This window comes from Nothobranchius furzeri, chromosome 2 (genome assembly GCF_043380555.1).
Source record: "Nothobranchius furzeri strain GRZ-AD chromosome 2, NfurGRZ-RIMD1, whole genome shotgun sequence".
NCBI lineage: Eukaryota > Metazoa > Chordata > Actinopteri > Cyprinodontiformes > Nothobranchiidae > Nothobranchius > Nothobranchius furzeri.
This window is the reverse complement of record NC_091742.1, coordinates 65911120-65926043: the sequence shown is the minus strand read 5'-3', so window position 1 is coordinate 65926043 and position 14924 is coordinate 65911120. Positions and strand designations below refer to the sequence as shown.

General features: G+C 45.2%; 1 protein-coding gene across 6 annotated transcripts in view; it reads right to left on the bottom strand.

Annotated features, from left to right (window-relative positions):
- Nucleotides 1–14924, bottom strand: part of LOC129157530 (zinc finger protein 420) — a 281855-nt gene that overhangs the window by 44820 nt on the left and 222111 nt on the right. Inside the window, exon 2 of one of the 6 annotated variants that reach the window (XM_070547491.1) lies at nucleotides 4431–7240. The exons of 4 other annotated variants lie outside the window; for them this stretch is intronic. In XM_070547491.1, coding sequence (XP_070403592.1) covers nucleotides 4437–6656 — 2220 coding nt within the window. In that variant the 5' untranslated portion in view covers nucleotides 6657–7240 and the 3' untranslated portion in view covers nucleotides 4431–4436. Of the gene's footprint in view, nucleotides 1–4430; nucleotides 8640–14924 lie in introns of those variants that run through there. One more of the 6 variants, XM_070547490.1, reaches the window with a different exon arrangement.

Genomic DNA, 14924 nt, shown 5'->3' with positions numbered 1-14924 from the left:
AGCAGTACAGCGGTTGTGACAGCTGTATCGTTTGGCGCTGGAAGGCATTCCACCCACTTTGTGAAACTGCAAGTTACAGTTAGCATATATTTGTTTCCTCTTGCCGATTTGGGAACCGGTCCAACCCAGTCGATCTGCAGGTGGGACCAAGGGAAGGTTATTCCCCTGCGTTGCAGTGGTGCTCTAGCAAGCGGCTGGGAGGGTTGAAACTGGGCACAGATGAGGCAGCCTTGGACATAGCTGTGTACATCCTTGGACATCGATGGCCAATATGCTACTTCTGTCAGTGACGCGAGGGTAGCTTTTGTTCCGCGGTGACCTCCAACCGGAGTGTCGTGGGCGTAGGCAAGCATCACTCCTCTGTGGTCGAGTGGAACAACCCAGCGCGGCGGGCTGTGATCGTCACGTATGTAAACTAACAAATCGTTTTGTAGTTTCAGATGCGCGAGTTGACGATGCAGGGTTACCAAATCTCGGCTTGCGCCAGTAGGTGGTGACGGTTGTTTAGACATCGGGCCCTTTTGGAGAAGCTCGCGGATGAGCTTCAGGTCAGGATCTTGTTCCTGCATGGTGACTAAGTCCGCGTCCTGTGGTTGTCTGCCTAGAAACACGGGTACCTCAACGGTCCGAGGTTCGTCTGCCTGTTTAGCATGGCGACGAGTAATCGCGCAGACCTTGTGAACGGCCTTGGGTGGAAGCCACTCGTCTTTGAATTCCCAGCAGGTTCCCTGGTCAGCACCGAGCTTAGCAAGGCGGTCAGCTTCGTCATTACCATCTTTCTCTGGACCTAGGGTCCTGGAGTGACCTTTGACCTTTTTCCAGTAGACCATTATGCCTTTCTCAGTGGTGAGCAGATCACACGCTAGGAATAACTCCGAGTGTTTCACGTCTCTGTTCCTGGCGTTTTTCATGTGATTCTCCTTCCACATGGGGAAGTGAGAGATGAAGCTGTGTCTAGCGTAGTTTGAATCTGAGCAAAGGACGATTTGAGTGATGTCCAAGGCTGCCGCCTGCTGGAGGGTTATCAACACTGCAGCAATTTCGGCGTACTGACTAGACTTTTGGCCCAACCGGTAGTGATTTGGTTGCTTAGTGTCACAGTCCACCCAAACGACTCCAACCCCAGCACGGAGCTGGCCTTCGTGAAGGTAGGCACATCCGTCAGTGTAAACTTTCGGAAGCCCTTGGCAAACATTCTCATCAAAGTAGCGATGATTGGATGCGGTTGGGTAGACTGCGGCAGGTGTGTCCAGGGGGCCCATGACGGAGTCAGAGTCACAGTGCTGGCAGCCTGCTAGCCCTTGTCCTAGCGCTAGCTTGGTGTTCTGACCATACTTGACCTCAATGTTGTATCCTTGGAGCACCATCATCCACGTCGCAATGCGGCTGTTTGACACTCTTCCTTCGCGCAGACGCTGGCTGTTTAGGAAGGTGACGGGCTGATGACACGTTTCAATGATCACTTTCTGTCCACCGATGTAACTACGAAAGTGTTCGACAGCCCAGACTGTAGAGAGGAGGGCTCTCTCACAGTCTGAGAACTGGAGTTCCACCTTGCTCAGAGGCTTGCTGGCGTATGCCACAACTCTCATGTCCTGATCGTGTTTCTGCTTCAAAGCAGCGCTCAGGCAGTGAGAGGAGAAAGTAGCCTCTATGTAGAACTCTTTATCCTTGTCTGGGTAAGCCAGACAGGGTGCGGACGCCAACTTCTGTTTTAGGAACTGGAAGGAGTGTTCTTGGGGTCTGTCCCACACGAAAGGTGTGTCGTTCTGAAGCAGCTCAGTGAGGGGCCTCGCTATTTCAGCGTACTCCTCAATGAACTGCCTGGAGTAGTTGCAGACTCCGAGGAAGCTCCTGAGTTCGGTCAGATTAGCTGGGGCTTTGATGTCCTGAATGGCTCTAATGCGTCCCGCTTGGGGCTCGACTCCATTAGGGCCAACCAGCAGTCCAACATACTCCACTTTGGTTCGACACCACTGTCCCTTGAGAATCGCCAATTTAGCTCCGGCGTCAGCGAGCTGTTGCAGCACGTGACGGAGTTCGGCCAGGTGCTCCTCGAAGGTTCGACTCCTCATCAAGATGTCATCGACATATATGAGGTTCCCTCTGGAAGCAGCATCTGACATGGCTTTATGGAGGAAGATGTTGAACTCTGCAGGTGAGTTAGAGTAGCCAAAGGGGCAGCGGTTCCAAGTATATTGGCGATTTCCAAAGGAGAAAGCTAGTTTATACTGGTCCGCCGGCTCAACCTTCATGGTCCAGAAGCCGTTGGCTACGTCAACCGTAGAGAAGAAACGAGCATCTCTGACTCTGGCTAGCTCCTGATCTAAATGGATCATAGGCCACCTGGAGAGAGGTACTTGTTTGTTCAGTGCACGATAGTCTATGGTGAGACGCCATTTCCCAGTCGGTTTCAGAACCGGCCAGATGGGAGAGTTGTAAGTGGAGTTACACTCTCTGATGATGTTTTTCTCCTTCAGCTGATCGAGGATCTCCTGGATCGACTCATAAGCAGCGAGGGGAATCTTGTACTGACGTACAAAAGTAGGAGGGGCATTCGGGTTCGTTGGAATGCGAACCGTATGCAGGTTTGTGAGTCCACAGTCCAGGGAGTCCCTGGATAAGATGGACTGAAACTCATAGAACAGGCTTCTAAGCTCTGCTCTCTGCTCCTCTGACTCCAGCGCATCCGCTTTGTCAAGCTGCTGGCTGACTTCGGCCTCGAAGCCGTCATAAGGTTCAGAGGAGGAGGGTCTCTGGTGTTCCGGGCTTTCAACCGGTGACTCAGAGGGTTGAGTATTTATTGCAAAAACCGTTAGACACTGACCGCCGTCAGTATCTAAGGTTGCACTGCAAATGGGTTCCTCAGGAAGGGCTTCATGCCGCTTGATGGTAATCATTTGTGAAGGGAAAGTACTGAATGTGTCTACACCAACCTGTCTGTCATTCAAGAACAACGGAAGTTGTCCGATCACGGGGACTGAAAGTTCGAAGTCATGGAATGAGCTAGCTATCAGCATGCCCAAGGGCTTTCCTGCCGGCATGTGGATAGGACTCCGGGTCGGATTTTCGACCAACAAGTACGCAGAACGATTGTTCAGCTCCAAGAGTGGCGTGCCACAGACGGCTAAGTTGAGCTCCAAGAAGTGTGGTGATGGCTGGAAGAAGGCCTGTGTGCCTGGCAGCTTCTGATGCTTCATCAGAGTCAGACGAACAGGCACTCCTTTGACCAGTGGGGGCAGAACCGTGCTGGCCTCAACCACTGCACGGCAGGCCTGTGGAATGGTCTGACCGGACAGCAAGTGTTCAGGGCCTTCTGAGCCAGGCTCAGAGGATGGTGTGGCCCGGGCCCAAAGGACTTGATTGCAAGTGTCCAGCTGGGCACCGAGTCGAACCAGCAGATCTGCTCCAATGAGTGCAGGTGGATCAAGCTGTGGTATGATGCTGAATGTATGTGTGAGCTGTCTTGCTCCAAGTTGGATAGTCAGAGAGCAGACCTCTGGCGCTTTCAGGAGCCTCTGCGGCCAAGTAGGTGACAAGAGCCGATGGCTACGTGTCACACTGACCAGAAGGGGGTCCTTCTGACGCAGGTGTTCAAACGTCTGCTGGCTGATGGCTGACTTTTCAGACCAAAGAGCAAGGCGAGCATCTGAGATGTGGGTGCAGTTGATGGTAAGACCACCAACTATGTGTGGTGCATATGGCTGCAGGCTGACGTTCTTCAGCGAGCAGAGAAAAGATGAATGTGTGCGGAACGGAGTTCCAGGAGCGGTTTCATGCCTTTGCAGGCGGACATCGTCTATGGGAGCTGTAGGGAGGGGCATGACCTTGGAACAAGGGTTTTGCGGCTCACTTATGCTGACTTCAAGAATGGAGGATGGTCGGCTGCTATCTGGGTTCCAGGGCTTAGGTGTGTCCACCTGGGCCCACAGTTGACCCTTCTGGCAGTCGATGAGGGGAGCTAGACGTTCAAGCAGGTCCTGACCAACGAGAAGTGGTTCAGTGTCTAGCTGGCAGACATAAAACGGGTGAACCAGAGTCATGTCTTGGAAGGTGATGTCCAGCCACGCCCGGTGAGTGATACACTCCCGGGTCTGGGTGTAGCTGGTGATTTTCAGGTCACAGGGTTCTACCTGGACTGGTTTCCCGAGTGACCGCATGGTGTCAGACACGCGATGGAACAGCGTGGAGCACATCAGGGTGATTTCTGAGCCGGTATCCAGCAGAGCATCAACCTGTATGCATCCACCTACGTTGGTGCTACAGTACAAACGGCGAGCATGATCATGGTTTGTTAAGTCACCAAGGAACTTCAGAAATTTAGTATCTGGTTTCTCTGGGGGGTAGATTTCAGGAGACTCCTGTGGTCTACCAGTAGTGTTTCCCCAACTGATCAGGTAAGTCCTGGCCACGCTGGGGGGTTGAGCCACGCCTAGTCATGCGGACGTTGGCTCGGAGTCTGGCTTCTTAGAAGCAGACTTTGGTGCAGGGGTCTCATCTGCAGATCTCAGCTGTTCCTTCTGTTTAGCTAGGAACTGCTGAAACATCTCCTGGAGGTCGGCTTTGGTCAAGTACTCACCTGCGGACTTGTGTTCGGGACCTACCTGTGGGCGGCGCTCCTTAAACCTTCCACTGTTCCGACCTGCCTGCCGTTGGTTTTGGTTGGGCCACTTCCTGTCTGATTGTCCAGACCTAGGCGGCCAATCAGCACCCCCCTTCCCCTGTTGAGGAGATTGGGACTGCTCTCGCGGTTTAACAGGTCTAGGTTTAGCAGATTTTGGCTTAGTGGGTGGAGCTTCTGTGCCTTCAAGCTCCAAACGCGGCTCGGCGTCGGGAGCTAGGTGCATGACGCGGTGATGTGCGTCAGGCTTTTGGGGCTTTCCGCCGGCTTCCCAAGCCTGTTGAGCGTATCTCCTAATCTCCTGAGTTGTCAGTTTTTTCATCCGACAATACATTGAGACTTCGGAGCGAACACACTCGTGCAGGTTGTGAATGAACAGGGATCTGAAGGCAGGGTCTTCCTCGAGCCCAGGGCCGTTTCGACCTTGGAAATAAGCACTTTTGAGTCGGCGATAATACTCTCTGGGGGGTTCGTTCCTCCCGTGTTTGATGGAGAAGGCCCCCATTGTAGCTGACGCAGAGTCTGCATACGTGGCGTATTCATCTCTCAACGCTCGGCAGAGCGAGGAGTACCGATCACGAATGTCAGGTGGTAGAGTTTCCATGAAACCGTGCACCGTTCTAGATGTGGTTTTCCAAATTAGCTTGAGCTTTTCCCTTGAAGAGGGTGCTGGAAGATCAAGCAGACAACGTTCTATCTCCCTGAGATAATCGTCGACGTTGGATTCATTGGTGTTAGGATCAAAGCGTTCTATGTCTTTAGCTAGCGATTCAATTTGACGTACACGGAGCCCTGACTCACGGTACGGCGCGTCATCCTCTGACTCTGACCCACGGTCTGTCTCAGAGGGCGCTGGATATCGCTGGTGTGCTCTGGGCTCCCAATGTTGACTCCTGGGGCCCAAATCGGGGTCCGGCATGTTGTGGCGGGCTGCTGGCACGTCACGTGGGTGTCCTGGGAGATCCTCCTCCCGGGGCACGTCTGCGTAGTGCAGCCTGCGTCTTTCAACTGGGGCATCTGCGTAATACGCTTTGTCCGGGTACGGACTGGCGTATGATGCTTTGTCCTGCAGCTGGTTATCGGCATGCCGAATACCGGAGTAGCTAGGATGGGTGGATGGTGGAGGTGCAGCTTGGGGTGCATAACCCCAATCGGCACCTTGCACCCTTCGTGGACTGGGGGAGCGGTCTAAATAGAGGTGCCGCTCAGCTGGTCGACTTCTCACTGATTGAGAAGGCCGTGAAGATGAGGGTGGTGGTCCAACCTGGGGTTCGAGGGCGAACTGCCCTCGGCCCCTAGATGGTCCTGAATGCCCTATAGTGTGTGTAGGGAACGGGGCCGAAGGTTGGGACAGATAAGCTTCATCTCTCCCCTGCGGCGTGCGTCCGTCCAGAGAGTCCCACACCACATACTGTTGATTATCGTATGGAGCCGTATCAGGAGGTAGCCTACCTTTACGGCGGGACGGCGGTCCCTCGCTACCTTGGGTGGAGGGAACCAATTGGTCTTTGGCGATCGTCCTGGGCGGACCCTGGTTGGCTTTGCCGGCTTGCTTTCGTACCGGTGTGGGAGAGCACTCTGGCTCAGCCTCAGAGTCACGGTGTTCCCCCCCTTCCCACTGTCTGTTGTCATCAGCAGAAGGGGGCGGGGTCTCCTCCCCATCTTCCCCAGAATCGGTGCGGGTGTCGTCTTCCTCGATCAGCCTTCCATTTCGCTGTTTTTCAGCTAGCATACTCTGGAGGTTCATGATCTTCTGACCACGTTGGAGTCCTCTCTGATAGAGGATCAGGGCTAACTTAGCTAAGTGAACCTGGATTGGTTTTGTACCATCCGGGTTTTCTATTTGATCAATTACAGCTTCTAGCTCGACGCTACGCTGTTCTTCAGTGAAATCCCTAGAAGGGTAGTCGGGTTCTCGAGCAACCGCGACCAGTTTGGACAATATTTGTCCAGAAAGTAGGCCAGGTTCATAGTCGTGGGCCGCAGCGCCACCTGGTTGCTGGGAGTTGGTCAGTTCACTACTCTGTCCCTCCATTTTTAACAACCGAACCAAAATTAGCCTAGTAGAGCTTCTGCAGATAGCTCAAGGCTGCACCTTTTTGGCAGCAACTGCTAGCTTTGTAGCAGAAAAACACTAAATTAACCTTTGTGCGCACAGGTTTTAGCGTTTTAAGATTGCACGGAATTCCGTGACTGACGCTTAAAATACTATTCCTTTCAGTATTTTAGCAAAAGCTGGTGCGTTGCCGTAGCAACGTCTTACAACACTTGCAGTGTTAAATATGCTAGTTATTCCTTCAGAATATTAGCAAACAAGGTGTTATCAGTCTTTGAGTGAAGGTTTCAGTTAGTTACAATAGCCACTGTGAGTTAAAGTCGCTAAATTAGCAGTTAATTTTAGCCTAAAAGGGTTAGTCAGAATTACTTACACGCTGCACCTTTAATGAGGAACTGAATTTTAACCTAAAAGGTTAGCCAGAATTAATTACACGTTGCACCTTTAAGGAAAAACTGAATTTTAACCTAAAAGGTTAGCCAGAATTAATTACACGTTGCACCTTTAAGGAAAAGCTGAATTTTAACCTAAAAGGTTAACCAGAATTAATTTACACGTTGCACCTTTAAAGAAACACTGAGTTACTGGTGAGAGTTCGATGCAGCTTCCTGCTCAGCGAAATCAGCACCACTCTGTTGCTGGTTCAAGGCTGAACAACTGATTATTTTTAATTCAGCTCTTTGGATTTATTTGTTTGTTTGTGCCGGATAGAAATCTCTGTGTATCCAAGCCTCACGCGGGCTACCAATAAAATGTTGGGGTTATTAGGAGCGAACAATTAGTAAGCTTCAACTTACTTTTGGATTCTTCAATAAATTCTGTAAATATGGGAATATTTACTGATTTATTAATTAATTAAGATATTCTTAGATATACGGGGCACCATTCCCCTTTTTCCGGGGAAAAATTGAATCCAAAACTCTTATCAGTCTTTCTTGAAGTTCGTAGAATCCTTGGAGCAGAGACTTCTCTTCGACACAACAAAGCTACTGGACACAAAAATCTGAATTTTATAACATTTAATTAACAATTTGTCAAATGAATAAACAGTGGAATAGATGAATAATAACCGTGTGATATGATTGAAGATGGATGTGTTTGCATGTGATGGAGGATGTATGAATGGGGTCCTTTGTTCTCACAAAGGAGTAGTGTGTGTGTGTGTGTGTGTGTGTGTGTGTGTGTGTGTGTGTGTGCGTGTGTATGGATTCAAAATGGAGTCTTGAATACAAGATGGCTGACCCCTTTGTCTGGCTAAAGTGTGGGTGGCAACTTGCACTTTAACTTCCAAAGCACTTAGAATCAGTAGTAACTTAACCTTAAATCACTCAAAACATTTCAAAAGATCATGAAACAACACAAAAGATTAATCACGAATAATATCTTTTAGTTTAACCACGTGGCCAAGCAGAAAACATTTAAAGATACCAAACAATGATCAATAAGCAGTTTATTATTTCAAAATGACCCGACTGACGTGTTTGGGACGAAAAAGGAAAGCACGAAGCTACTTTTTAAGCAATAGACGCGGTTTATTGCTTATTTGAGACTATAGAGGAAACGGGAGAAGGAAAGAATGAGAGAAAGAGATGAGTTTCTGATCACCAGAACAGTGAAGCGTCCCTCACTGTTTTGATTTGACGGTTCTCCGTGTTTCTCCGCAGTTTGGCGTCGTCCGTCGGTTTGATGCTTTCTCCGTTGTTTACCTCCACGAGTGTTTCTCCACGGCTGGACACAAAGAAAACGAAGTTCCTTTTGGGCTGAGTTTGACAACTTACAGCGTTTCTGAGAGCTGGATGGAGTTGTTGTTTCCCTCCGCGGGTTCTGTGTCCTCAAACATCAGCTGGAGGGGAGCAGAAACGAGCAGATCAGCGGTCCCGTGGGCTCAACTTGGCTCTTAGAGCTTCCGCGTGCTCAAAGAAGTCGGAGCGTTCGACAAGCGTGTCCTCACCGCCAGGTATCCTGGGCAAAAGAACGAGGTTTCTTTGTCTCTGCTGAAGATTTATGGTCTTAGTTTGCGGGAAAAGCTCCACGGCTTCCCGCACATGCGCAGAACGTGTTTCTGGTACTAGGCGGTAACATCACCCAATGCTTCCGTGTGCAAAGCATCATGGGAAATGAAGTTTCTTGGCGCTGATGTGATTATTTGCTTTTCAGAGCAATTTAAGCACAGTCATTTTGGAGAAAATCACTGCATAGTAATTTCCTCATGAGGTCAGACCCTCAACAGTATTCTTCAAGCTTCTCCGTGTCTGCTGCTAGTTATCCTCGGCTCTCTTTGCAATGGCGGCGCTGTAAACAACAGCGGCGTCCTGACCAATCACAAGCTTGCGTAATCCGTCTCGTTCGACGGATGTTTAAAATAGTGGGCTTGACTCCGTACGTACTTGCATGCCTGCCGGAGCCCTACGCAAGGACGGATAATGGCGTTGCGTGCCTCCGCACTGACGCAGACGGAGAAGCATAAATCAGGCTTAAGCGTCCCGCTCCCATGAGGCCACCTGGAGCGAATAAACCTCCAGGGTTTTTACTGCCACCACCCTGGCCACATAGGTAAAGACTGTTTGGTTTTAAAACGCTGTAACGAACACAAACAATCCCCCCCTCGGGAGGTCGGTTTGCTGACTCAGCCTTTTCAGTCGGTGATGAAAATAAAAACCGAAGCTGAGAGGTCATGTTCAAGGATTTGTGGCTGATAATGAAAATGGTACGCAGGTGCCTGTGAAAATACTCTGTGACACCGGAGCTTCTCAGTCTTTAATATTACAGGGAACGTTACCCTTTGATGAAAATAGTTCTACTGGGTTGTCGGTTCTGCTTTCTGGAATTAACTCCGAGCCAGTTTCGAGACCTCTACACCGGGTTTGGTTAAAGTGTGACTTAGTCCAGGGTGTCTTTGATTTGGCTGTCTGCCCTTCTCTACCCATCACTGGAGTGACGGTATTATTGGGGAATGAATAATACAACAGAATGGTGATCTCATGTCCATTGTTTTGTATCATAGTCCATCGACATCCTAGCCTAGTGAACTAGACCAAATTCTTGCTTTGCAAAGTTTGGTCTAGGCATGCTCCATTGGAACCTCCACAGCTCCTGCCAGGACTCTGGCTAGCCAATCACAGCTCTCTAGGGGGGTTTCAAACACATACAGAGCTGTGATTGGTCCATAATGGTGGGCCAATCATAGTGCTCTATCTCTTAGTGAACAAATCACAGAGCTTTATCTGCTTTGTGGGCCAATCAGGGCACTCTATATGCCTGGTGGGTGGGATGATGCAACAGAGTGAAACAAGAGTATGTCACATTCATTGTCCAGTGGAATGCGGAGATCATTTGAAAGTAGGGCTGTAGCGACGCCTCGATGACGTCGACGGCTCGATTAAAAAAATTTGTCGACGTCAGATCCGGTAGTCGACGCACCGCGCCCACTTGTTGCATCCACAGGAGTTTGTAAATAGAAGAGGAATCTGCATGTTTTTCCTCTAGTTCGCCCTCTTCTCCACCTTCACTAACATCTCCGCCAAATACCGAAGACCCGGAATAATGTCCGTCCGCTACTAGATTCCTTTCCTGTTTTGCCCGCCTTTGTCTCCCGGCAACGGACAACAACTTCCGGGGTCAGATGCGCTGCTCCGTCTCTATCGCAGATGTAGAACTTCACCGGGAGCGTTTCTCCCTTCATAAAGGAGCTTCTTTCAGACATCAGAAGAGCTGTTTTGGTGGTAGCAGTCTCTCCTCCGTGCTTGTCTGTTTGCTGCTGGGTGTTTTTGGTTTATTTAAACTTGGTAACTTGAACTTAATGTTGGTAAAGCTACTGTTAGCATTTTTGCTAACAGCTTCTTGCGTTTGGATAAGCTGTTACGTTTTGGTTTAGAGTTCATCTTTTTTTTGTGGCGTAGATCTCCCTTTTATTACATTTAGAGTGTTGCGGGTTTTTGGTTTCGTTTAAGATATCACCTTCAGTTTGGTTTAACCACCCAGTTTAGAGTTGGACCTTTGGAGATTATTTTGGTCCAGAACCCTGTAATCTTTGCCCAGTGGGACATCCCTACTTATTTGTACTTTTGTTTTAATTCCCCACAGGCAGAATTAGTTTTATTATTCCCAACCTGTGGATGGAAAGGTTTATGTTTTTTTGTAGTTGTAAATAAACCTGATCATCATTTTACCTTTTAAATCCAGTTGTTGTCCCTTCCTTTTTGCACACGAGCCAAACTCCCCAGGAAGGGTCGTAACACCACTCGCCTCACGCACATTACTGACCAAAACAAGCAGCATGGAGACACTCCATCTTCAACCACCTCTCAGGCAGCAGCCTGCACTCCCAAGTTCTACACGTCACCAGAACATAACCAACCAACACAATAAAAGCAGTGTTTTACAAAATGGAAGGCCTGTAGTGTTTATTCTCTTACAGTAACAATTTATCAATTTTTTTGAGGAATTTATTAGAGATTTTTTGGTTTTTATTAACTGTGCAATAGAAAAATAATCATTAGATTAATTGTCTAAATAGTCATTAGAATAGTCGACTATTCGATAAAATAATCGTCAGAATAATCGTTTTAAAAATAATCGTTTACCCCCAGCCCTATTTGAAAGACAACAGTAGAACTCGCCCCACAACCGAGAGCCGTCAATGGAGCATGGCCAGACTAAATAATACATTTATTTAGTCTGGCTTGCCAGGCTATCGACATCCAGTATTCAACCTCAAACCCAGATACCCAATCCTTCTTTACAGAGTTCATAGTCACTATACAATTAAGTGTTAACAAAAAAAAAATTCAGTTTCTTCCAAAAAGAAATGTTATTACTTTCAAATATTAAAAATCTAGGTAATACATTCCATGCAATCATAGCTTTATAGTGAAATGATCGTTGAATTTGATTTGTTCTACTGCGTGGTAAAACACCTTTCATCTCATTTATCTGTTGTGTATTAGAAGTACGATTATCTGAGAAAAACAATAATTTGCTATGTATAATTTTTGGTGTTTTTGTAATTAAAATTTTCAGCACAATTGTTATCAAGAAATACTTCAATCTACTCTTCACATTGAGCCAAGCAAGTGTTTCATGCATAGTTACCACATTCGTTCTGTAAGGGCAGCCTAAAACAATACGAGCAGCTTTATTTTGTGCTACTTGTAGCTTATGCAAATTATTTTCACTTGTGCTGGACCAAATAATAGATGCTTGATCCACACAAGATAGCACTAACGATTGAACAAGGCTTTTAAGTAAGTATTGTGGTATATATTTGCAACAAAATTTAATTATTCCCATACCTCTCCCCATTTTCTGTAAAACATAATAAATCTGGCTTGTCCATGATAACTTAAAATCAACTATTACTCCCAGTAATTTTACTTCTTCTAGTTGTTCCATTACGTTGTTCCTCAGAGTTAAATGTAACTTTGGCATCGTCTGTAAATGTTTGGAGCCAACTACCATGCATTTAGTTTTTCCTGCATTAATCACTAGTTTGTAAGCAGTTATCCACTGCTCGACTGTTCTTAACTCTTTAATATTTCACTCTCCGTATGTGCTGAAGTAATGTCATCTGCATATACTGCTGTAGTTGCATGTTGCAGCACGCACGGAAAATCATTCAAAAAATTAGAAAACAAAAGAGGTCTCAAACAACTTCCCTGTGGAACACCACATTCCATCTGACCTTTTTCAGAAAAACTGCCACTGAAATAAAATTTATAATCTCTATTAGTAAGATAACTTTTAGTCCAGTTGAGAGCAGATGTACGAAATCCATAGTGTTTGTTTTTGTAATAAAATATCATGATCTAAAACATCAAAAGCCGCACTTAAATCAAGAAACATAGAACCAATTAGCTTATTATTATCGATATTCTCCAAGCAATAATCAGTTATTTGAATAAGTGCAGTTGTGGTTGAATGATTTGTTTTGAAAGCATGCTGATATATTGTGTTCAATTCATATACCTCAAAATAATCTTGAATTTGGTCATATGCAATTTTTTCAATGATTTTACTTAAAGCTAGTAACAAACTTATTGGTCAACTGTTTTGACCAGACAGTGGTTCTCTATTGTTCTTAATTAAAGGTATTATTTTTGCTGTTTTCCATTGAGATGGGAAAACACATTCTTTAAAACTTCCATTTATTATATGAACAATAGGACATGAAATAAAATCTACTACTAACTTTAACAATTTGATATCAATATTATCTATGCCAGATGGTTTATTTTTACTTTTTAATATTATCTCCTTAACCTTGCCTTCAGTCGCTTTAACAAATTGAAATTGACAGTTTTTATTTAACATTATTTTTTGTTTAATTGGTTGATAGGAAATATCTTTGCTTTGATTATTTTCCATAGAATCTCGCAACAACTTAATTTTCTTAGTTAAAAACTGGTTTAAATAATTAGCAATTTCTGTTGGTTTAGTGAGATAAGTTCCCCCAACATACAAAAAAGTTGGAGCTGACCTATTATGCCTACCCATAATTTCATTCAATGTACCCCATAATTTTGCACTATCCGATTTTGCATCAGTTAGTCTTTTTTGATAATACAACCGTTTTTTATGATTATTTAATTTAGTTACAAAGTTTCGTAATCTACGATACTCTTTCCATTTATCTGGACTAATAGTTTTTACTGCTTCATTTTTAAGTTTATCCCTCTGCCTCATATATTCTTTTAAATCTTCATCCAACCATGGAGCAGATACCCATCTCACAGCTTGTTTCCTTATAGGAACATGTCCGTCTGCACACAAATAACTGCCCTTTCTTAGGCATCTTTGTTTTCCTTGTTACCGCAATTAAATTATCAATCAAATCAATCAATCAAAGCTTTATTTATAAAGCGCCTTCCGCAACCCTGTCAGGAAGCCCAAAGCGCTGAACATGGTACAGTTGTAGGTAAATATATTGAATAAATCAACAATAAAAGCAATTCAAATTACAAAATACAAATTACAAGATAGATGAAGCATTCTGGTACAGGACAAATGTGTGAAACACAATTGGATTGAGTGGATGGATTGAGTGAACCAATGAAAACTGTGAAATAAATTCAACATAAAAGAGGGCCAAAATCAAACATGTTTTGGAAACGCCAAGCGGAGGAGGTGTGTTTTTAGGTGACTCTTAAAGACTGGCAGAGATGGGGACAGCCTAACTGAGGGTGGCAACTGGTTCCAGAGTAACAATGCTAGGACAAATTATTGTCCTAAGTTATGGTCGCTACAGCCCACTGGAATCGAAATGGCTTTAGAACATAAATTTGCCATATTGGTAAAAATTAAGTCAATCAAAGTTGCAGAAAATTTGCCATCACTTTTTATCTGAATTCTAGTATCAGCCTGCATGAGCTGTAATAAATTACAAAATGTTGGTAAATGAAAACAATTTATTCACCAATGGACAATTTTCTGATTTCCAGTGTATATTTAAGTCACCTAAGAAAAAAATTTCTTCTCTCAGATCACGTGCCTTTTCCAACATACCTCCTATCTGATCCAAGTGCTATATAGGAACATTCAGTGGTCTGTAACAACATCCAATAATGACAGCTTTTAAATGAGGAATCTGCAATTCTAACCATAGTGTCTCAACTTCAGTTACCATGAAATCTAGTCATATCTAACTGGAATATGATTTTGAACATAACAGGCCACACCTCCACCATACAAATTCCTATCTAGTCTATAAATATTATAGCCCCTAATATCTACTACTTCATTATTAATTGTTTCAGCTAAATGTGTTTCTGATATTGCTAACAAATGTAAATTATAACTTTGTAAAATTTCTTGAATATCCGCCACCTTATTGCTCAAACTGCACACATTCAAATGAGCTATTTTAAACCCCTTTTCCGACAACCAAACATGATCTGTCATCCAAAATCTAGAATAAATTCCTGCCTGCAAAAATCATACTGAGCTTCCTGTAACATTTTTATCATTTTACCAAACACATTCATACTGTCATTCATCTCAAACTCAAATACTGTAATGAAATTAAAAAATTTTATACGCCAACTCTATACACATAAATAACCAAATTATATAACTCTTATTATGTGGGCTATCATTTCCATCTTGCGGTGTTATTTAATATTTATATAAAAATTAAACATTATCCTCACATAACCTAAGGAGTAATCTCAGTCAATCTTCACACTCGTTAAACTGTCTTTTAATTAGTCCATATTATTCTCCATCCTTCTTCCCTGGTTCAATCAGTCTTGT